Below are 24,132 nucleotides of genomic sequence, written 5' to 3'. Positions count from 1 at the left end.
AGCTGGTGAAAGCTGCTCTAGTGCACATGTATTTCATGTAGGAAAAAGGTATTTAAACCTCAGGGTATGTTCTTTCTTGTGCAGACACTAATTTTGCTTTTACAACACGCTTCTCTGTCTTCTTTCCCTAGGCATTTCCTATTTAAGCATGGATCTGGCTCGTCAGCTATCTTCAGTGCCGCCAGTCAGAATTACCCTTTAACTTCCAATACTGTTTATTCGCCGCCTCCCAGGCCACTTCCTAGAAGTACTTTTTCTAGACCAGCTTTCTCTTTTAACAAACCTTACAGATGCTGCAACTGGAAGTGTACTGCCTTGAGTGCAACAGCTATTACAGTCACACTGGCTTTGCTGCTTGCCTATGTCATTGGTAAGCTTTGTGTTTCGTTTTGGTGTTCTTATATTTTTTTCACTTAATCTGCTTTGTGAGTATTATGCAGGGCAATTAACAGCACAATCCTATCTGTATTTAGTCCCATTGAGTTCAGTGAGGTTTACTCACAATTAAGTTTGTGTAAGATTACAGCTAGGGATGTAAGGCTGGATCATTTTCCATTCTGCCCAGTATTTGTCATGTGCAGCATTGTTTTATTCCACAGCAGTTCATCTTCTCCCAAAACTTTGCCATTACTTTCACTTTCCACAGCTGAGAATTTATGCCCATGGTCCAAACTAGCAGTTACTAGACTAGACCCACAGAATAAAAATGGCAGATATGGGACACGAGGAGGAATGGGAGTGGGGAGTTAAAGGAAGCAAAAAATAAAATAAAACAAGAAATTGGGACCAAATCAGGTGTTTTCATGGTGGTTATAGATGGAGGAATTTATACATGAGATCTCACAATTCCAACCTGATAGAGCTTTGCCCACACGGGGCATCCTCACCCATCAAGCATCTGCTTACGTCGAAGCTTCTCGTCCATTATTGGATAGGTATTGTTTCTTCCAATAAAACTAATTATATGCAAAATTATACATAAAAATTGCATATAAAGGAATCAAGCTCAATGCAATGAAGTATTTCTGCAGACAAGTGGCAGCACCTTGCAGCCAGACTGGAGAGGTAATTTATGGTAATTTAGGCTATATGCAATTTTCGCCTTATACTCTGGCTTTGGACCCTAACCTCCACGTAAGATGCAATTCAACTGTGCATTGTGAACAATATTTTCCAATTTTCCCTGGCCGCAGGGAAGGTAGCATTGTGAAGGGTGGATGGGACTGGGGAAAACAATAAAGCAGTATCAGGGTTTTCCATAAATAAATGCATTGTGAATATGATCTTTGGACTTAGGAAATTTGACAATCTGAAGTATGCAGTGTGGGAAACATAGAAAAACAGCAAGTGCAGAATCATTCATCATTGAAGATACAGTCTATGTCTGCTTTAGCCAAACCCTTTCCCTGGTTTTCATTGCTGCGGTTCTCTGGTTTCCTCCAAATTCACCAATTTTCCCTAGTTAAGGGAACCATTCTTCTGTTGCTTTAGCTGATATTAAGTTCTATCAACTGGATATTTATTTGACAACAAGAGTCAGTCTGTGTTCCTCCTTTTTTTAAGTTACATTTGTGCATAAGGAACTGGCTGCAGGAATGGTCCTAACTTTGGTTGCCACTTAGCTTTAGTCCAAATTCAGGTTCCAGAGCTTAAAATGGTGATGGAGGGATACACTGAAGATTTGCCTGCATAGTAACTGCAGGTGGGGCTTCCTCTTCAGGAGAGATATGGCAAGGCTTCCAATTGAAGGGACACTTCTAAATGCATTCAATCAAACAACCTTAAAACCTTCAAATTTTCATGCTTGACATGTGATGGTCTGAACAGACCACATTCATTGCAACATTGTGTGCATGCCGCTGCCATCCCTACTATGCAGACAAATGAATAGGACTTTTGCAGAAATGTAAGCATCTGGAGGCAGAAACATATAGTTTTTCCAACAACAAACCATAGGCGTCCTTTCTCCTGTCTGTGTTTTGTTAACTTACTACGTGTTAAACATAACAGCAGTGTGCATTATATATTGGACTAAACATAGCATGTTTTATTGTAGGACAAAACTGCATCGCCTCTTTCTTCAGATGTTTAAAGCAAGAACCTTGTTTGAAGTAATAATCAACCAAGGTCATTTAATCCAAAATTGTGATTGTCCAAACCTCCATCTCCACAGCATGGCATTGCTGGGGCTGAACATAGTCCAAAAGGTCTGGAGGGCACTGGGTTAGCAAGGGCTGCTTTAAGACAAAACAAAGGAGCTTCTGCAAACTTTTCGGCTGGGTCAGAAATCAGCTACTGTAGGGTTCATTCGTACAGCAAGCCATGGTAGGTCACAACAGAGTCTGAAAAAACAAGTTTGAATGTGCAAGATTAATTAGGTTCCCATTGTTGTTGATTATGATGATTATATCATTGTTATTGCAGTGCTGTTCTTCATCATCTTTGCTTTGTTCATAGGCTCCAAAGGAGAGTATCAAAGGGTTGGTCATTATGAATTGATCCATAATTAATCATTTGCTCACACCTTTCGGAAATCCTCATGCTAGAATAGAGAATAAATAATTGTTAACTCAACTCATAGAAATAGAATAGATGCCAGGAGGATTAAAAGGGCAGACGCCTTATGGAAAGCAAAGCCGTATTTGTGGAGTGAAATGTCTTCTGTTGTACTCACACCCATGGGGATCCATTTGCCTAACCTTTACACTTCTGTCTGCGAGCACGTTTCTCCACTGTGCTAGGCAGTATATGTTTGGTTTTCTTTTCCTGTCTTGTCCTCAGAACTGATTGATAGGTGTGGAAAGAAGATGCTGTTTTGTATGCTAGATGCTACCAGGTGCTTAACAGAGCCTCTTTGCCACTCTGAAAGGGCAAGCAAAACGCCCCGTTGCTTCCTAATGGTTATCTAGTCCCTAACACTGACCAGCTCGTCCTGAAAGGTCAAACTCTCATTTGTATTTCAGATGGTGTCATCTTTCAAATTATGCCTGATGAAGAAGTGAATATTCTAATTAAATAGAATCCATGGGGCTTGCAGAATTGTTACCTTGGTTTGGGGGGGGGGTTAAAACCTTCTGTGGTCCCACCAAAAATCTCCTCCTCCAAAGTTCTCTTTGCATCAGGAGGGAAGCCTCCATTTATATCGGTGGATGCTGTTCTTTCCTCAGTACAAATTGCATTGGGGAGGCTGGATTCTTCTACCCCTGGGGTCCTTCTCCTTCCCCTGTGGCTGATATTTTACATCAGAGTTGGTGAGCCTGAGGGGCCCAATTGCTGACCCTCAGAACTTTCCTCTGCTTCACATCCTGAGTGTGTTTATGGGCTGCATTGTGTCCTTCAACTCTGGTAAAGTATCTTGTCTGGATGGAGGCGTGGCCTAGAGAGAGTCCCAAGGAGCAGTTGGCACTGGAGACCCACATTTGACCCCTGTGTCAGAGGTTCCCCACCACTGATGTGCTGTTTGAAATTCACCATTCACTTGCACAACATTTTTCGTTTACTGGTTAGAAGAGCTGCTGAGTGAGGGGGGAGGGGAAAGAAGCTACAAGTGTGTGTAATTTCTCAGAGTCAAATACAGTATTTAAGAGTCAGTCAGGACATAGAATTGAAGAGCTGCAAAGGAACCCTGAAGATAATCTGGTTCAATCCAATCCCGTAACTGAGGCGGGATTTGCTGTGCCTAAACTAAATCTTTATCCAAGCTCTTCATGAAAAGGATCCAGGAAAAGTAATTCTCCATCTTCCCTGAGCAACCTTACTCTATTTGGCTAACTCCTCATTTGGTTAAGATGTTTTATCTGATCTCAAATTACTTTCCTGTAGTTTAAATCCCTTTCATGTGTCTGTCTTGTGGCTGAGAGAAATTTATCTCTCCTGTGGAAATCTTTTAAGCATTTTAATGCCGTGGATCTAACACAATCTTAAAAATTTGCCTTGTGGTAACACAAGTAGGAGTATGACCTGATATAGCGAAAAAGAAAAGGAAGGAAAAGCCATTCTGTTAAAGTCATCACCTAATATTGGTCAATTGATCATCTGGCTTTTGATTGATTGATTGATTGATTGTATCAGGATACATTTTCTTAAGAATAAAACAATCATTCTAAACTAAAAGACAGGCTTTATTTGAGCTGGATTGACACTTAATTCTACTTAGAGTACTGTAAATCCACTGAATTAGTCATTGATTTCTACTAAGCAGTTGGCTACTGTGAGAACAGGATGCTGGACTAGGTTTTCATTTGGCCTGATCCAGTGGGATTCCTATGTCCTTGAGTATGACTAAGTCCGGATCCAACCCATAATATTTAGATGCTGTACACCCATTTCAGAGCAAAGGTTACCATAGAAGAAGCAGTTTTTCCATCTTGTATGGTAAGGCACCTATAACCTTCTGTTTTCGTAAATACTTTTAATTTTAAATAATTCATTTTTTAAAACAACAACAACATGACCTGCTGCTATCCAATCAACTAGTAACGCTTTAACAAATCAGAAGATTTTCAATCAATATATCTGACTGGTTTAATCATCCAAAACTGCAATCATGAACACACTTACTGAGATGTTACCCCAATTGATTGCAGTGGGACTCCCCCCCCCCCCCGTGGAATAAACCTACACAGGATTGCACTAAGAGTGGAACTTATTTCTGAGTACACCTGCATAAAGTTTGTACTTTACACACCATATCCTACGCTTGGCAAAATGACCACCAGCCATAGCTGCCAAGTTATCCCTTTTTTAAAGGGATTTTCCCTTATGCTGAATAGGCTTCCTCGTGAGAAAAGGGAAAACTTGGCAGCTATGCCACCAGCCCTGAGAGAGCCAGTGTGGTGTAGTGGTTAAGAGCGATAGATTCATAATCTGGGGAACTGGGTTCGCGTCTCCGCTGCTCCACATGCAGCTGCTGGGTGACCTTGGGCTAGTCACACCTTCTCTGAAGTCTCTCAGCCCCACTCATCTCACAGAGTGTTTGGGGGGGGGGAGATTGTTAGCCGCTTTGAGACTCCTTAGGGTAGTGATAAAGCGGGATATCAACTCCAAACTCTTCTTCTTCTTCTGAGTGTTTATCCTCCACATAACTTAAGTGGAGCGGGAAATGAATTGCAGAGCTCAAACATTCTATGAATTCTACCGTAGGACATTTGAAATGGTGCTGCCTCATTGTCAGGATAGGGTGTTAAGGAATGCCAAAGATGGTGTAGGGATAGGCGGATCTGTCAATTTCATTTTCTCCCAGTTATTCATTCTTTCCAGTGCAAAGTTCAATTTTCTGCACTTCCGCATCAGCTTGCAATACTTTTCCATTAAGTCCTCATGAAAATTCATCAGGATCTTATTGCTAATTTCTCCTAATACATCAGGAGAAATTTGTAAGCAATTTAGCCCATTAAACACATTTTTTGCAAAGCTATCCCCCCTAAAACAATGCAATTGTGTAGGTTATTTTCACTAAAATGTGTGGTTTTTATGCAAGCATTAGCAAATGCTAGTTACTTGGCTAGAGGTGCATCGCAGAATTCAGAGAAGTCTGGATTTTAAGCAATGACTGTGTTTCAGTGCTTGTATTGTTTTGAGAAGTGCAACTTAGGTAGGCTCACCCTTAAATGTGAACTGAATTGAATTTCTCCCTCGTCCCTAGTTGTTTGTCACTTAACTTTTGCATCAGGAGCCCCTGGATACTGCTGCAGTGTGGATAGTCACTTCAAGACTGGGTCATGGGTGAGCCATACACTGAGAACCAGTAGCCATGGGACAAGCCAGTAATCAGAACCAAGTCTGTAATGGAAACCAGGAGACAGGGCCAATAATACAACCACATCAGAGTTCAGGAAGACCTTGTCGTTCAGACAAGACACAACTGAGGCAGGAAGCACTCTTATACTCCTACCCGTCCATGGAGAATCCAGGGACCAGTAGGCAGAGTCTGTCCAGGGCATGAAGGTGCTTCACTGAGAAGCTGCCTAAACTACAAATGAAAGGCAGTTGCCTTTCATTTGTAACACCACGCAAGGGAGCTCCACACAGATCTGTCATCTCCTAACAAATCATCACCTGGTGCTTGATCCATGACTGGTCTTAGGCCTTTGAGCCTTAAGCCCAGCACCACAGCAAATATTCCATCATCACAGCAAATAGCATAGGCTACAAGGCCATCATTGCATTTAATTTGGAGGAGAGCCCTGTGGATATATCCACAGAGTTTATTTCCTATGAAATATATGTGGGTAGAGGTGCAATTGGCAGTTAAGTGCTGAGGCAGCTGCATTTCCTGATGTCCCTGAGTACACCACAAAAGTGATCTTTATGTTGGGGTACTGCAGGAATGGCACACTTGGAGAAAAGGTCAGTGCATATGTTTGCAAGGGTCTTCCTCACCTTATGTTTCTCCTAATGTTTTGAACTGCGACTCCCACAATCTGTGACTGCTGGCTACTATGTTGGCTGGGTCTGAAGAGAGTTGCAAAACACCTGAAGGCCACCACAAAACGTGGGGAACCTTTGGCCCACCAGATGTTGCAGTGCAACTTTCAACATCCCTGACCATTGGCCATGTGTGCTGGGGCTCTCCAGAGTTGTAGTTTAACAATATCTGGAAGGCCAAATGTTTCCCACATCTGATTTATCCCGAAAGCTGAGAGCAATATATATATATATTTAAACAAATACATAGCTTTTCCATTTTTAGTCTGATAACCATCCTGTGTTATGGCTTACATTGGGAGATTGTTATTGGTCCACACTTGCCTAATAAGATAATTATTGGCCCAAGGTCTTCCAATGAACGTTGCTCTCCCCATCCAACATCAGCACCCAGTCTACCACACTGTACTGAATAGGCTGCCAGTTTTTAATTCAATTAGTTGCATAGCAATTAGATGAAAGATCATCTTCCCAGTTTGTCTCAATAAAGGTCAGTAACGGCAATATAACCTTGTAATAATGGGATATCACAAGGGACCATAGCAGCTATGCGAGGAGAAAATGTGCTCTGCAAACTAGAGCATCTTCCTACAGCTAGTGCCCACTAATTGTATTTATGAATCTTCTCTTCACACAAAAAGTCCTCGATTTAATGTAGAATAAAAATACACAAATATTAATGTGCTTCTGAGGTTCAGAAAGTTTGGTCAAGAAAATGCCTTTTGTGCTTATAATGGGCTAAATGACAGCTAATATATATCATGCCATGTACTCTTTTCCAGCAGGTTATCTGAGAGACTAAAGAAAAATTCATTCTCCTCTCCTGAAAATTCCCTACCCCCATTGCATACCATGAATTTGGGGGAAATCATTTTGCTGATTTATCAATGGGGCGCATTATGTATAATTATGGGGGGCATTAATCAGTGGTGTTTCTTTTGTTACCTCTTCTGTTTCCACTGGTGGTGGCTGTGGAACTCCTGTTAGTGCCTCTCCCCCCCCCAATGTCTCCTTGGGAAATTGCTACATCATGGCCTAGCATTATTTGGAGGGGACATTTGCATAGCTGCCAAGTTTTCCCTTTTCTTGCGAGGAAGCCTATTCAGCATAAGAGAAAATCCCTGTAAAAAAGGGATAACTTGGCAGCTATGGACATTTGTAGTGGAGGGTGGCAGGGCCCAAGAGGAGCTCTGTTACAACTTGTAGTGATGGCAAATAAAAAAGGGGGAAGGAAGGGAAGGAAAAATGCAAAGCTGGCAACATAGGAAGAGTCTGCTAGATCTGGCCAATGACCTATCCAGACACAGAATCATAGAATTGCAGAATTGAAAGGGACCCCGAGGGTCATCTAGCCCAACTCCCTACAATATGAGAACCTCAACTAAAACATCCATGATAGATGACCATCCAACCTCTATTTTAAAACCTTCAGTCCACAAGCTCTCGCAGGAGTCAGTTCCACTGTTGATCTGCTTTCAGAAAGTTATTCCTGATATTTAGTTGGAATCTGACTTCTTGTAACTTGAAGCCATTGGTTTAGGTCCTACTGTCAGGAGCAAGCCAGCAATAAATCACATGGAGTAAGTGAAGTTAATTCTTTAGTAGAGTCTCCTCCTTTCTGGGGTTTTCCCCAAGCAATCTGAGAGTGTGCCTGTGTGCCTGCCTTTGGTCCTCCTCCTTCATGCCTCTCCTTGTTCTGGGAGACCAGGGGGGAGAGGAGTTTGTCACAGCAGGAAAGGCAGATACCCATGGTTCTTCGCATGCCTGTCTCATCTTTTCCTCTCGTCTTCAATAGTCTAGTGTCCTTTTATCAGACTTGCCAGCCAGATGCCTGTGGGATGCCAAGCTGGACATGGGCAGAACTCTTCCCCTCGTGGGGTTTCCAGCAACTGGTATTCAGAAGCATTACTACCTCCAACTATGGAGGCAGAGCACAACCATCATGGCTAGTAACAATTGATAGCTTTCTCCACCATGATAACAGGTATGCCTCCTCCCCGCCCTCCGCCAAAAAATCTGAATAATTTCCTAATATAATTCACCCCTTTTTTGTACTTCATCATTCTCTTCAACATTTTGAGCCAAATGCTCCCAATGGAGAAGTTTTCTCCCTTAGTTGCTGGCAATTTTTCAGTAGTCCCTTGATGGCCATTGGAGAAAGTGACACACCGTTTCAACTAGAATCACCCAGAACAGCTCTTGCCATGCTTCTCCATAGTCTTCTCCTCTGTGGAATATGCCGTTTGCTATTTTATCTGTATTTAAAAATAATAATAATCTGGAAAGTACTTCACAGCGTACATAGCTCAATAGTGGAGTTTACTCCCATGTGATGGAGTGATGACTATCCATTTGGATGGATTTAGAAGAAAACTGAGCAAAGATTTGAAAGAGGATTAGACCTGTTTCCCAAACTCCCCCCCCCTCGCCCTCTGGAAAACTGTTGAGGGCCTTGGAGGACCAGTTCTATGAATGACAGAGCAGCCACTACAGCTAACATTCTTCACAGACATGTTGCACACCACCTGAATGAATCTCGTGGACCGCAAGTTGGGAATTTCTGGATTAGACCATGGCCAAGAAAAAATTCCAAGGAAAAAAGTAAGGGCCGACATTATAGAGCCATGTAAAATAATGCATGGTGTGGAGAAAGTGGTTAGAGGGGAAAGCAGTGGAACAAGAGGAAGTATGGATAAGCTCTCTGGCTATTCGCCACAATAACTGTGTTCTACCTTGGTTGAAGGTAGCAATTTGGCTTTGAATACCAGTTGCTTGGATTTTCAAGGGAAGAGTCCTGCTTGTGGCGTTCCCGGTGTCATCTAGTTCGCCACTGTAAAATTACAGTAGTGGACTAGATAGTCTTTGGCCTGATGCAACAGGGGTCATCTTATGCAGGGCTGGCTCCCAGGTTTGAGGAGATCTGGGCAAAGTATCCTCTGATGCAATAACAAGCAGACCTAGTTTGCAAGAATCCATCCTTTCCGTTCTATTTCCCAATTATAATTCCTAGTTTAAGGGAAATGTGATATGGTTTGCCAGGAAAACTCATTCGGACAGCTTGGCCCAGGCTGTTCATCTGGAAACTCTTCTTACCAGTTCCATCTCCTCCACTCACCTGGAAGATAAGTCACGTTGGCTTGATAAATACATACTGCACTGATTTATGTTTTATTTTTAATTCATGGATCCACTGTAGGGAGTCTCTTGTGTTTCAACCAAGCTTCATATTTTGTTCGCTGCCAAACTTTGCAGAACACAAGTTGACAAGCTGTGCTTACACAGAAGGTAGATAAGAATAAATTCAATTTAATCATTGGCTTTGTAGCAGATGGTGGGTTAATCCAGTTTACAAAATGTAATCTGCAAAAATAAATAAAAAATAAAAAATGCACTACTACTACAGAGAGAACCATAACCCTTGTGCAGTTTTGCAGGTCTCTTTCCCAAATATATGACACCATTTGAAAGATAAATAATATGTTATCTAAACATGCCAAGGTTTTCTTTTCATTAAACAATAAAAAGGCAGCATAATGCAGTTACATACTTCAGTTGTTGAGCTCTTGTACCTTGTAGAGAAATGGCCATAGCTGAGTGGTAGAGCACCTGCTTTGCATGCAGAAGGCTCCAGGTTCAATCCACAGCATCTCCTGGTGGGACTGGGAGAGAACCCTGCCTGAAATCCTGGAGATCCTCTGCCAAGCGATGCTGAGCTAGGTGAATCAGTGGTCTGACTCTGTTTAAGGCAGCTTCTTATGTTTCTATTTGTCTGGCTACTTTGATCGCCACATTAAGAGTAACAGCACAGTAACCTACTCAGATCTTAAGATGACAGGTAAAATTTAGGGGTTACTAATGAAGGCATTACCTATGCAACACTTCAATTATATGAGTAGTGAAGGCATTATGGAAGATGGAGACACCCCAAGCAGATTCATCCACAGGGTTGTATTGGCCTCTGTCATCTCCTATGAAGCTGAGAGGTTCTCTGTTGAGGGAAGCATGATTTTGCCTCCTTCCTTTCCCCATTCTCATTTATGTAAAGGCCTGGTTCTTATGATGTGAAATAACTATATGTAGGCAATACACTCATACTTCAGGGGAGGGGAGGGTGAATTTACTGAAGAAAATATATATGGATGGAAACAGAGCTTTTTCAGCTGACCTGTTTCTTGAGCATTCATCCTGCTTTGCTTGCACAAAGCTTACACAGAGGTCAGATAATGTCTAATTTTTATTGAGCATTCATCCTTATTTGTTTCCAGGGTGCTTATATGTTTTCCTAGTAGCAATCCATTCATCTTGCAATTTTTAGTGCATTTCCCTATCATATTCCTAGCCACAAAAATATGTTTCTTTCTTTTCTTTTCTTTTCTTAAAAAAGGTGTATTTGTTGTACTAGAGGGGCAGAGCTACTTTAATTGAACAAACCTAGAAGTCCGGCATGTGTTTGAATCTCCCACAAACTAGTGACACCCATAGATAGATTCATAATTACAAGGAGTTACCATTTTAGGCGTGTAAACATGACACACAATCGCTGATACACAGGTCCTTCTTGACCTGGAAGAGGGAAGAACGGGGGCAGAACAGAGGATGCGACTCATCAGATCTGACTTATGTGTGCTCCGCCAATGCACAAATAAGATGATTATCACCAGTATGGATTGGATCGGATGCAAAACCAAACATTGCAATTCACCATCCAAATTTCATCCATGCCTTGGGTGGTGGGAAGGTTGGAAAAATAATCCATAAAAATGAAGCAGTTTCTGATAATGTATTCATTCATTCTTTCATTTAAAATATTTACTATCCAACCCTTTGATTTAAACAGCTTCCACTTTGCCCATTCCACTTCAGTACATTTCATTGATGGAGGGAGGGACTTAACTTCAAAGGAATTGGTAAGAAGAATGAGAGCTTATTAGTTAGAAGGAAAGGGCCCTGTCATGCGAGCCTGGCAAAATAAAACAGCTGCAACATCTAAAAGAGTACCTACATCAGCCACTAACATCTTCACTTACAGAAAGAAGGTGTTTGTACCACTCATCTATTCTGAACCAAATAGAGGGATGGAGCTCAGTTCTCCCATCCATGAAATATGAACAGGTTTAAGGGGGGATTTTCAATGTAGGAGAGGCTAAGGCAGTTCAAACAGGAACTGAGCAGGAATATTGAGCATTGTGGGTTATTGAGAGGATATTTGCTAAGACCTTTGTAGGTGCAACAGGAAGTACCATGTCCTTGGGGTGAGCAGTGTTTTATCTAGATGGGCCAGTGATCTGATCCTTTATAGTGGGGGTAGTGGGTGGTGGTCTTCCAAATGTTACTGAACTATGTCTCCCATCATCCTCAGCCAACATGGTCAATAGCTAGGGCTGATGAGAGCTGTAGTCCAGCAACATCTGGAGGGCCAAAGGTTTCACACTCTTGCTTTATAAGGCATCTCCCTATCTTCCAGTAGCTAAGCCTGTGCCAGATGCTAGCATTGTATAAGTGCCTTCCTCTGCAGTCTCAGATAATGACTTTTAATAAAGCAATAATGTTTGGGTAACATTTTTGTCATAAATTTACCTATGAATTGACTTTAGTTTCTGAGACAATTTAGTTTATTTTCCACTTGGCACTGAGAATATTTCTAGTATTAGCTTAGGAAGCTGTGTGCACTGTCAGGTCATTCATTGCTCTCAAGAATGGGTTCCCTTTAAAACAACATTCTTCCACAGTAGGGTGTGCTGAAATTTTCAGCTTCCAAAATCCAAAAATGAGGGGAATTTAAAAGATACTTTGGTTAAATTAGTATAATTTAGTTTTGCTTGGTAAGTAAAATGTGCATTTTACTTAAATTCTGCAAAGAAATAATTAAAATGATTGCCAAGTACTTGTAGTGGTTGTTACTTCTAATATTATTAAGCATTACCTGACATTTTCAGAAGGTAAAATTAAAATTCTTTAGTTTTCTGAAAACAGTTTATGTGCTTCTTCATCAGACATAGACTTGCCATGTTAAATGTTGCCCAATCTCAAAAATAATAGCAGCTTTTAATTTCTCATATCGAAAAACCTCAGGCAAGTAGGTTGTGTCATTTTAGTTTCAGCCCTAAAATGACACAACCTACTGCCTGAGGTGGTTGCCTCACTCTGGCTAATAGGAGGGCCACCTCTGAAGAAGAACGAGCCCTTGGCCGCATAGAGGTTAAATTGGGTAAGCCATGCCCCTGGTTGACCAGATTTGTTGGCCGTGGGGCGTGACATGGCCAGGACTCCCAGTTATGCAGCTGGCATCACCACGCACGCACGCCCCCCCCACGCTGCACATGGCCTGTCTGCAACCCCACTCCCCTGGGAAGGGGAGCAGCCTTCTATTTTAGATGTGGAATGTGGAACAAAAAGTTGCAGTGGAAGTTCCTGTTCAGTGTTCTAAACACCTGCAGCCCTATTCCAGGATTCTCCATTCCGTTCCCTCTCAGCTTATTGCAGTAAACAAACCTATCAGTCTGTCTCTGCTGTAAAATAAAATGGTTTGCAGAACAAGTCATCTCCTGGGTTAGCTTGGCATGGCAACATTCATTCTTTTGTTGTTTTTCATTTGCTGGCTTCAACCAGCTAGTCATATTTCTTTTTCAAGGACAAATCAGAGAAGCATAGACTGTGATTCTGTGCAGAACTGGAATTAAATAAATTCATCATAATGAACAACTTTGCATAGGGCTGGACTTGAGGATCATTCTGGATACACACAGAGTACTTTTTTCTTTAAAAATGTTTAGGGGTACTCTCATTTTCCTACTCGTATTAAAATACTGCCCCTCAATGAGTCCAAACTTAGATTCACAAAATGTTTAGGGGTATGCGTACCCCCCCACACAGAGAAAAAACAACTAAAAAAAACAACTGCCAGAATTGCAATTCTTGAAGCCAGGAGATTTCAGTGACCACTTTCTCTCAGAGCCTCTTGGACTCAAGAACTGTTAATTTTGCTAAGATTTCTTGTGGGAATTACACACACACACTCCTCTCCATCTCATATTTTCCAGACATATTGATATGGAGAAGCAGCAGCAGCATTAAGCTTGGAACTAGGCAGCCTTTGGATAAATGGGTTTGTTGTGTGCCAGTATACCCAGAATCATCTAAAATTAATAGCCTTAGGAAAACAGCTTTCAGGGTTCTGTATTCTGCAAAAAGCCAAAATAACACCTTTATCCGAGGTGTATCTGAAGAAGTGTGCATGCACACAAAAGCTCATACCAATAACAAACGTAGTTGGTCTCTAAGGTGCTACTGGATTGAATTTTGTTTTTGTTTGTTTGTTTGTTTCAACCTTTACCCAAGGATAAGGGATAAATTCCATCAGTTTAAAGGCAAACCTACCTAATTCACATTTTCTGAAACTATAAGAGACCTGAAACACAGCCATCCTTTGAAATTAAAATATTTCTGAGTTGTGCAATTTTCCAACCAAGTAATGTGCACCAAAATGCACATATTTGTGAAAATAACATACAAATAACCTACATTGTTTTAGGGATACATTGATTTGCAAAAATGTGTATTAGGCAAAATCTAATACAAACACATGCATATTAGGAGAAATTTGCACTGAAATAGCGATGAATTCTCATGAGGATTCATTTATTATTCTAATAAATGCCAAACTTACATGGAAAAGGAGAACCGCAGGCTGGAAACGTTAATGGTCAGAGGTGCCTTTACCTTACCGATAAGCCTATCTGCATGCATTTTTTAAAAGGGGGTTACATTTCCCACTCTAATTCTGAACATTTTAATCAGTTTAACACAGGATGAAAGCGCAGATTCTGCTTCTACTGTTTAAACCAGGGCCCTTAACCCTTCTATTGGCTTTTACCAGCCCCGATTCCAAACCTATGTTTTAGATGTTGGCAGGAGAGTTACTTGTACAAGGGAGTGGTTGTGAGGAGAGAAGTAGTGGGTGATGGGAGGGTTAAGCATCCTTCCTCCACTCCCTCCCCAAACCATTTTACTGCATACTGTGCCCTTCTAGCTTCAATTTGCATATGTGAAACAGCCTCCAGGTTTGAAAAGGTTGCAGTAGAGTGTGTAATTTCACCCACACATTCAGTGTTACAACTTTCCATGCAATATATAACTTACAAAGCCTTTGTCCCTTGAATTACAAGCATTTTTGTTAATTGCCGAGGAAATTCATCATCTAGTATTGGCTGATCTCCAAAAGAAAAGTGTGGAAACTAATTAAACATTTAGTTTAAGGTGAAATTAGCATACTTAGAATTCCAATTTATTCCAAACACAATAATTGTCTTCTTCAAAAGCTTCCCCACTACCTTTTTTCTTCATGTAATAAAGGTGGGCATAAATTAATTGTGCGTCTTTTTTCTCCTCCTCCTCTCACCCTCTCCTTTAACAGCAGTACATTTATTTGGCCTAACCTGGCAGCTACAGCCTGTTGAAGGGCAGCTTTATGAAAATGGAGTCAGTAAAGGAAGCAAAGGCACAGAGTTCCTGGACACAACTTACTCACCCATCGGAGGGAAAGGTTCTGATAAAACAGAAAGAAAAGGTACACCCCTTTCTCTTTCAAATGCTTATGTCAGAGGTCACAAACATGATGACATTAAGGCAGGGGTCCCCAGACTACGGCTCGGGGGCCGGATGCGGCCCAATTGGCCTGCCAATCCGGCCCGCGACGACCCCCGCCACCTGCCGCCGTCGCCCGCTCTTACGGCGCGCAGCGCCGCAGCGCTCTTCCGGGTCGGGAAAAAAGCGCCGAAAATCCTTTGTGCGCATGCGTATGGGCCTCTCCCGACCCGAAAGAGGTCATTTCTGGTGCACTTCCGGGTCGGTGCAGGCCCATACGCATGTGCACAACGGATTTTCGGCGCTTTTTCCACCCTGGAAGCACGCCGCCGCGCCAGTAAGCGCCCGTGCGCATGCACTCCCCCGCCCGCCGGCCCACACAGGCGCGCGCTCCCCCGTCCTCCGGCCCGCCGCGCGATCGGCGCGGTGGGAACCAGCCCAAACACCGGTAAGTCTGGGGACCCCTGCATTAAGGTCTTCCCCTCGTACCCACAAAGCCTCTGCATCTTCTCCCCTCACTGTCCCCCTTGGTCATGAGGCAGTGAGGATGGTTACTTCTTTCTCCCTTGAAGAATGCATTGAGCTGAAGGAGGAAATTGGAAAAGTGATACTTTCCATTTTTTCATTTAAGCTCTATGAGCTTTTAAAAGCTCAGATTAATTTTACTGTATCCCACTTTTACCCAGATTCCTTGGAAAAGCTGCTTGCATGTCTGCTTGCATGTCTGTCTTTTGGGCAGGGTGGCAGAGGGGCTGATTGGGAAAAAGGAGAGAGAAGGAACCAGGGGAAGTGGCACTCACAACATGAAAAATTCAAATATGCCCATTGGCCTAAATAGTTTGTTGACTCCTTGTTTAAGTTGTTGACATTGCTTTTCCAGTTCTACATGTTACTATTACCGAACTGGGGCAGTCAGCTATACAGCTGTTCCAGACTGTGCTTAGCAATAAAAGTTGCTCCGCTAGGCATCCATTTTGACCTTGACTCTTCTAGGAAATAACTTGACAGCTTGGGTTCCTTCATAGCACAGAAAGGGTATCAGACGGGAATGAGCATAGATTATTTTTTTTGCTGTTTTGCTTAATTAACCCAAACTCTGTTCCTGGAGAGGTATCATGGTTATGGAACTCTAACTCCATTTATGGAAAGCACAGTGGTTGCCAAATTCTCTTCCCAGGGACTCAGAGAATCTGATCGGTCTTTCAAAGGAGCTTGGTGGTACTTGTATCTTGCACCAAGTCTTGAGCATCATTTATCATTATGTGCTAGTTTACACATTTAGCTGAATAGAGCAGAGAAGCTTTTTTCTGGATGCTATCAAATCAGACTGGTGATGGTGGAAATGGAATTGACATGTTTGAATGGTCCCCCATCATGGGAGGAATAAGTACTCATTAATGAGAAATTATGATGGCAATCAAATTTTGCACATTGACAGAGGCTGGTTCCTTTAAGGTGGCATTTCAGAACACTCTGGCATGTGGTTATGTTAGTATTTTAATAGGTTGCACTATGATTAAAAAATCGAGACATCCTATTGATGGCTGGTGCTTAGCAGGGAAGCATAATGAGATTGATTGTTTTAGGAATCAGTGATGATCTGCACACAGGCACTTCACTGGGAGGATAATTGGTGCTTTGCTGCTCAGATTTTCAATTTCTTGAAGCCATGAGCAATCAGTGATTAGGAGTCTGTCTTTGCTGTCAGTATGCTCAAAAATGATGTAAAAAGCAGGATAACGCATTTATAGTAGGAATACATTTTAAAACTTTATTTTATATAAGGTGCATTGAAGTGAACAGGAAAATGTCAAGAGAATAATAAGCATTGCTGTTTTGGAAAGCTCATAATTTAACAAAAGAGAAGCTTCTTGAAATACCAGACACAGAACCCAATTTTATGCAAGCATGGAAGACCACCTGCTCTGCATACAGAAGGTCCCAGGTTTAATCCTTAGTATGTTGTGGCGCCTTCCAGATGTTGTTGGATTCCAGCTCACATCAGGGCTAACCAGTTCAGCCAATGGTTAGCGATGATAGGAACTGTAGTCCAGTCCAGTGGAGGGTACCACGTTGGCTAGTGTAGACCATGCTGAGCTAGATAGTGAAATAATCTGACACAGTATAAGGCAACTTCCTAGGTACCTAAGTTTACTTTGAAGTAAATCCTACTAAATTCATTGAGGCTTACTCCCAAGTCAGTGTAGTTATGGTTTTAGATTATGGCCGCGATCCTATGAGCATCTATTTGACAATATGTCTAATTTAACTCAGTGGGACCTCCTTCTAAATAAACGTGCATAATTTTGGGATCGATGTCTGATAAACCTACTAACCACGCTGTTCCATCTCCCACAGTAATACCCATGGCAAAAAAACCCAACTAATTAATGCTAAGCATTAAACCAGGGGCTTGAGAAGCTTATTGTGTGTAAACATCCTGAATTCTATCCATTGTGATAAAAAAAGAGCTTCCCACTCTTTTGTCTTTTGGGGAGTTAAAGCTAAATTATTCAAGGTGTTGTGTTGCCTTCCAAAACCCATGCATTTGCAGCAGGACTGGGAAACCTGTGGACCTCAGATGGTTGCTGGACTCCACCCCTATTACACATGACCATTGCCCAAGCGGGTTCCTCAGCTCTCCTAGATAGGCATCCTCTGGATGCTGTAAAATAAAAAAATCTCTGGTTATCAAATGAGAGAATGAACGTGAGCTGTGAATAACAGCTTGATGTTGAAATTTGGGTAGCTCTGAGATAGCAGGTAAAGGTAAAGGACCCCTGGACAGTTAATTCCAGTCAAACCTGACTGTGGGGTGTGGCACTCATCTCCGCTTTCAGGCCAAGGGAGCCAGTGTTTGCCCACAGACAGCTTTCTGGGTCATGTGACCAGCGCATGACTAAACCGCTTCTGGTGCAATGAAACACAATGACAGAAGCCAGAGCACACAGAAACACTGTTTACCTTCCTACCACAGTGGTACCTGTTTATCTTCTTGCACTAGTATGCTTTCAAACTGCTAGGTGGGCAGGAGCTGGGACCAAACAACGGGAGCTCACCCCGTCGCAGGGATTTGAACCACCGTCCTTCTGATCGGCAAGCCCTAGGCTCTTTGGTTTTTAGACCACAGCACCACCAACTCCTTTTCTGAGATAGCAGTAATGGGTGGTCAGTTCTTAGTTTTTTCTCATTCTGGGCCTCAGCAATGTAAATCAATAAAGAAGAACAGAGCAGGGGGACGGCTTGCTTTGAAATGAGTTGGAACTTTCTGAGCTTTGGTGGGGGGAGCTTGACCTGAGAAAGGAGAAGTCGGTAGCATGTGGCAAAGAGCACCCATCAGCCCGACCAGTAGCAACTGATGTGCAGAGTGTCTTTATGCTGAGGTTCATGGGGGCTTCTTTGAACTCAAGCAGGGCCAGCCCTACTATAGGGCAGTGTTTGTAAAATAGTAAAGAGGATGAAACCACTTTCAATTACATATTGTAAACCAGCTCATGGATTTATGCATTTTACTTTACAATTATAGAGTAGAAAGGCGTGCCACAAGTAGGTGAATGATGGACAGTTCTGCTAAGAGGGAACCATTTCCATAACAGCTTCATGTCATGCCTGAATAATATCACCTGATACTACAATATATTGTTTCATCTCCCAGCAGAACAGCAGATCTTTAAACTTTCATTTTAGAAAGTAAGGTAGTTACAATCTCATTTAAAGGCCGTCAACACTGACCAACATTACCATTACTGTTAAACACCTTGTTTTGTCCTTGACCTTAGAGTTATTGTACTAAAACAATGCAATTGACTCTTCATACTGAACGGCAATAGCATAAGAAAATATGTTTTTGCATTTTGCTTAACGTTATGGATAATGGCTTGTAAAAAGTTTGCTTCAAGTCAGTATCTCCCTTTTCCCCTTTGAGTCATGTCTTTTAGATTATGGTTCTGTAAGCAGGGACTGTCCTGTCTTAACTGATTTTATCCCAGCCATTCTGCAAGCCTTCTTGGCTGAGCAGTGGGTTACAAATGCTCTAAAATAAACAAACCAAGGAAATGAATGAATCTGAAAGGTCTTTAAAGCTGAAGAATGATGAATGCTACTGCTTTTCTTATGGTTTAATTGCAGTCCAAAGTCCATTAGGTTGCAAGTCTGTAGGTAGCCCATAGACATTACTTAATTATAGAGTTATGAGTTTGAGGGTGCCAGAACACTATAATCCTTGGATTCAGCATGTGTTAGAATTTAATTAAGGCTTGGTGTGCTAAAATGTGTGCTAGTCTTAAAATATAAGCCAGGCTAGTTTTCTGATGAGGTATCAACCTGGGGTTATAAGCTATTAAGAAAACAAAAGTGATGGGTCATTAAGAAAGCAATGACCAAAGGAGGATCAGTACTAGATGGCAAATGGTTAGGGCCCCTCCCTCAACGGATAGAGCAACGTGAGTTAGAAGCTTAGAGTAGACTTAGGAGTTATGTGACAGAGAACCAAAGCAGCAGCCAGAGCACAGTGTTTGATGTCTGTTTCAATCCAAGGCTGCACCTACGGGAGAAGCAAGGTCCTATTGGGGCGTTAATGCTGCAAAGCCCTGCATCGTAGCCTCAGGTTGTATATATGTGTCAATAAACCATATATCCTAAAGACACCACAGTCTCCGTTGCGCCACATTTCCAAAAGGAAACAAGGACTCTTGGTGAGAGCCTGGAACCCCTGGAATTTCACACCACTCAGAGATTGGGGTGGCGTAGAATTTCTGTACCACTCAAGATATAAAAATAACAGAGCAGTGTATATTTAAAGGCTTGGACATTTTAATGATAAATGATGATGGAATAATTTAACCACAACTTGTTTGGAGCTGTTCACAAATCGACGCTAATTTAAGCCGGATATTTATCCATCTCTTTCAGGCACTTGACAGGCTCAGGTGCTTAGGAATGTGAGTTATTTCAGATTTGATGAAAAAATGAGCTGGGGAGCAACAGAACATAGGGTACTCTTGACTTCTCTGTAACATCCAGACTGTCCACTTTGTTAGGTTCACTTGGCCATCTGCTGACTAATGTTGAAAGCATGGTAGGAAAAGCAGTTGTAGAGGACTTGGGATTCTGGTCCTCTTCTCCCCAGCATACACTGAATGCCTCTGCGAAATTCTTAAAGGGATTGGCATAGTTGAGCACGTTCCTCAAACTTTTTGGAACAGAGTTGAGCATGTTCCTCAAACTGTTCTTCTCATGCTTTTTAAATGACAGCAAACTCTTCTTCTTCTTCTTTGTTTCTGGAGAAATAGTGTTTCAGAAAGGACAGGCAATAGACACGGGGGAAATTGAAATTGGAGTTCAAGTGATTCAAGCCATTCTTCCAGGCCTCTTCTGGCGTTTCCAGATTATGATCCATCACCCAATGTACCTGAAATTTAATGTTTCTCTGGCAAAGGACTCACTTTTCGGGATATATGGGAGACGCAATATTCCCCCTACTCACACACAGGTATTTATTTATTTATGTACTTACTTACTTACTTACTTACTTACTTACTTACTTACTTACTTACTGTAAAAGTTAGCTATTTCAGAAATATATGGTGTTCACTATTAAATTGACTGCTGTTAACTTTCCTTCTTAACCTCCCTTGACAAATACATTCCTTTATCAAAGGAGAAGAAAGTTCTCAGTTTTTTGTTATTTTTGTAAAAAGGTCACTAAGCATATAGATGATGTCCCACAATGTTTTTTTTATGTCAGCAACCTGATTTGCCAACCCTTGCAAGAAACAAGGTGCAGAGATGACAAAGGAACTACTCTATTTGTTGGCAGGCAGGAGTGATAGAAATGAAAACATTCAACAGAAGCAAAATCAGTGGCAGTAAATCCAATAGTAGCAGCAGTGGGGTAAATTTGAGGGGAGCGAGCTGTAAAGACCTATGAGGGCTGTGTGTAGTGCACCAACTGCACAGCACTAAAATACAGAGACATCCTGCACTGCAGGGTGTTGGACTATTTTACCCTCAGGGTCCCTTCCAATTCTACAGTTCTATGATTCTATGATTTTCCATTTAGGAACATGGAATATTCTTCCCAGAGGTGTACTGACATAAGTACATGCCCTAACCACTGCACAGCCGCTTTTTGATAGCTGGATGAAGTCCTTTCAGAAAGAACGAGATTAGGCTTTGCCTCTTATTGCAACACTTACTCAGTTTTCCAGTTGCTCATAGAAAAATTACCTCCTCATGCATGAATTGTCCAGTCTACTGAACGTGTTCTTTCATCCTTAATGGGGTCATGGACCCCACTTTGCAAACTCTGTTCCATGCATAATGGCATTATTTGTACATAATAATAGGGCTGTGGGACTGAAAGGAAACTGAGCACTGCATGGTAGAGCACTCTGGTCCCACACAGAGTCCTTGTTCCCAAGTTGCAGAAGAACAGGAACTTGCAGAAGAATTCTTTCCAAAGGCTTTAATGTTGAGATTGGTGTGATACATACTGTATACAGGTTGTTGTAACAAACAAAAACAATAACCCCCAGTTTAAAAGGCCATAAATAGGCTAATTAAACAAAGGCCTGGGAAAAGGGGAAAGTTTTTGCCTGGCACCTAAATATATGGAATGAGGGTGCCAGGTGAGCCTCCCTGGGGAGAGCACTCACAAACTGGGAGCCACCACAAAAAACACCTGTTCTTGTGTTCCCACCCTCCAGACTTCTTGTGGAGAGGCACACGAAGAACAACCTTAGATGGTGAGTGCAGGGTCCAAGTTGGTTCATATTGGGAGAGGCGGTCTAATGGGAAAGGGGAAAATACTCTCCCTACATACTTTTCCACAGCATGCATAATTTTATAAACCTCTAATATGTCCCCCCACTTAATTGCCTTTTTCTTGGAATCTTTGCTTGGCCATGGTGTGTTATGTATGTGGGGTGGGGGAGAAGGGGGAATTGTCAGCATAGCACTGTCTACTCTTCAAGATCTCAGGTATGAATCTTACCATGGTGGTTGTTTGAGATTGGTGATGCCTGGGATTGAACCTGGGACCTTCTGCATGGAAAGCATGGACTCTGTTGCTGAGCTGTAGCTGCCCCTAAAGATGGGGATGTGTTACTTTACTCAGATCTCTGTGTTTGATGGCAAGCTGAGAAGCTCACCCAAAAGAGTGCTGCTTATTTGCTAAGTGCAATTACCTACAGTTTGAGCACAAACCTGACAGCCAGTTAAAGCACTTGTTCAAGTTCTTGTAATTACATCCATGCTTTGATTTCAGTTAGATCATTGGTGTCGCATTTACAGAGAACACTAAAATAGCTTTTTAATTACCTAGTGAAACCTCCCCCAATCTGTTACCCACAAAATACTTTGGACTGCAACTCTCATCAGCCATTTCCAGCATGCCCAATGGTCAGGAATGATGGGAGCTGTGGTCAGCACTGCCTGGAAGGCACCTGGTTGTGGGGAAACTGATCGGGGGCGGGTGGGGGGGGGCACGACATATTATTTTGTAAAGTTCCTGTTTGGTTTTAGAACAAAAAAATTGTTGGTTTTAGAAATAACTTTGAAGGGTCAAAAGCAGTTAAAACACACACACAACCATGCATATAAAGACAGGACTCTATCTAATCAAGCTTTTTTTTATTGTTGCTGTTTCAGTTTGATTTTGTGAAACTGATGGATGGGAAACAGTTAATTAAGCCAGAATCAAGACATTCTGAGGAATCTCAGCATGCTCCTAGGAATCTGATCTTAATGTCCTTGCAAGAAACTGGTTTCATAGAATATATGGACCAGGGAACTTGGCACTTGGCATTTTACAATGATGGCAAGAAAATGGAGCAAGTGCAAGTATTGACAACAGCAATTGGTAAGACCACTTGGTTCTGTCTTCCTCCTCTTTCTAATGAAGGCTTTCATAGATTATTGAGCCATTTCTTGTATCTGACATATATGATGATAAATATTAAATAGGTGGTGCCTGTATTCTAGGAAGGCATGGGCGGTTTTGGGGTGGGTCAGTTCTGAAGCTTAAACAATTCAAGCTGAACTAAATTGGTGGAGAGGGGGATTCTCATTAAAAGCCACACTCTGATTTTTCTTGTTGAAATGAGTGGTGAAAATTATTAATTATTATTATATATTAAACTTACTAATGGCTTTTTTATTTACAAGCTATAACACATAGATTAAAACCACTTAAAACTAAAACAGAGTAACATCTAAAACTCATTCAGGTTTCATTTTTTTAAAAAGGAAAATAAAATCCTTTAAAAAGATATTCCTTCTGTTAAATGTTATAAATCAGGGGTATTCTTCAAGAATATTCTCCATCAAGAACCAATCAGTTGCTTTACAGGATTCATTTATGTGATTGGCACTTTTGAAGAAAGCTGTATGCATTGTAGGGCAAATCTGTAAATCCCCTAGAAAATTAAACTCATATTTATAATATTGCACCAGAGTGGTGTGTTGGGGATCTTGAATGCATTTGTTTTTCCAGGTCAAATTCCATCACTGTTGGGTTTTTTTGGGTGTGTGTGTGTGTGTGTGTGCTAAATCTTACAAAAGTAGGATGTTTATCTGAAATATACAAATGACAGACATTGGAATGCTCAACGAAATGTACTATAAAACTCTTATTTTAAACAAAACCATGAAATGGTGAAGAGACAGATTTGAAGTGCAATGGGGGTTACTCAATAAATACCTAGACTCTTCAGATGCTTTACACAGTAGGGAATTTAATATGAATGCTCAACATAAAAACTTCACATTGTATTGCAGAATGAAATACCAATTGTTGTTCTAAACTGTCAAGGCCGAACCTAATACATAATAAGTTGTTTGAACAGATGTTTTATTTCAGGTTGTGTATGAATACAGTGAATATAATTGGTTCCCCACTCATCTGAAGGTTGAGTAATACCATTTGAATGGTTGTGCTGCATGGTTGCCTCTCATTTCAGAAGTGGTCTGTTCACTTTGCTGTTATGCTTTTCTTTTCTCTTTGTATGAACAGAAGTCATGGATGACTGCTCCACTAACTGCAATGGGAATGGAGAATGCATTTCTGGGCACTGCCACTGTTTTCCAGGATTCCTTGGTCCAGATTGTGCAAGAGGTAGGAAT

The 24,132-nt window shown here is 41.6% G+C and overlaps 1 protein-coding gene across 1 annotated transcript in view; it reads left to right on the top strand.

Annotated features, from left to right (window-relative positions):
• The window catches only part of TENM1 (teneurin transmembrane protein 1), a 371,047-nt gene that overhangs the window by 195,171 nt on the left and 151,744 nt on the right, over positions 1 to 24,132 (top strand). The window contains exons 6-10 of the mRNA XM_060270166.2: positions 132 to 370; positions 14,840 to 14,992; positions 20,295 to 20,500; positions 22,660 to 22,870; positions 24,023 to 24,124. Of these exons, the coding sequence (XP_060126149.1) occupies positions 132 to 370; positions 14,840 to 14,992; positions 20,295 to 20,500; positions 22,660 to 22,870; positions 24,023 to 24,124 (911 nt within the window). The remainder of the gene's footprint in view (positions 1 to 131; positions 371 to 14,839; positions 14,993 to 20,294; positions 20,501 to 22,659; positions 22,871 to 24,022; positions 24,125 to 24,132) is intronic.

This window comes from Zootoca vivipara, chromosome Z2, assembly GCF_965207765.1.
Source record: "Zootoca vivipara chromosome Z2, rZooViv2.hap1.1, whole genome shotgun sequence".
NCBI classification, from domain to species: domain Eukaryota; kingdom Metazoa; phylum Chordata; class Lepidosauria; order Squamata; family Lacertidae; genus Zootoca; species Zootoca vivipara.
This window is presented reverse-complemented; position numbering and strand designations above follow the sequence as displayed.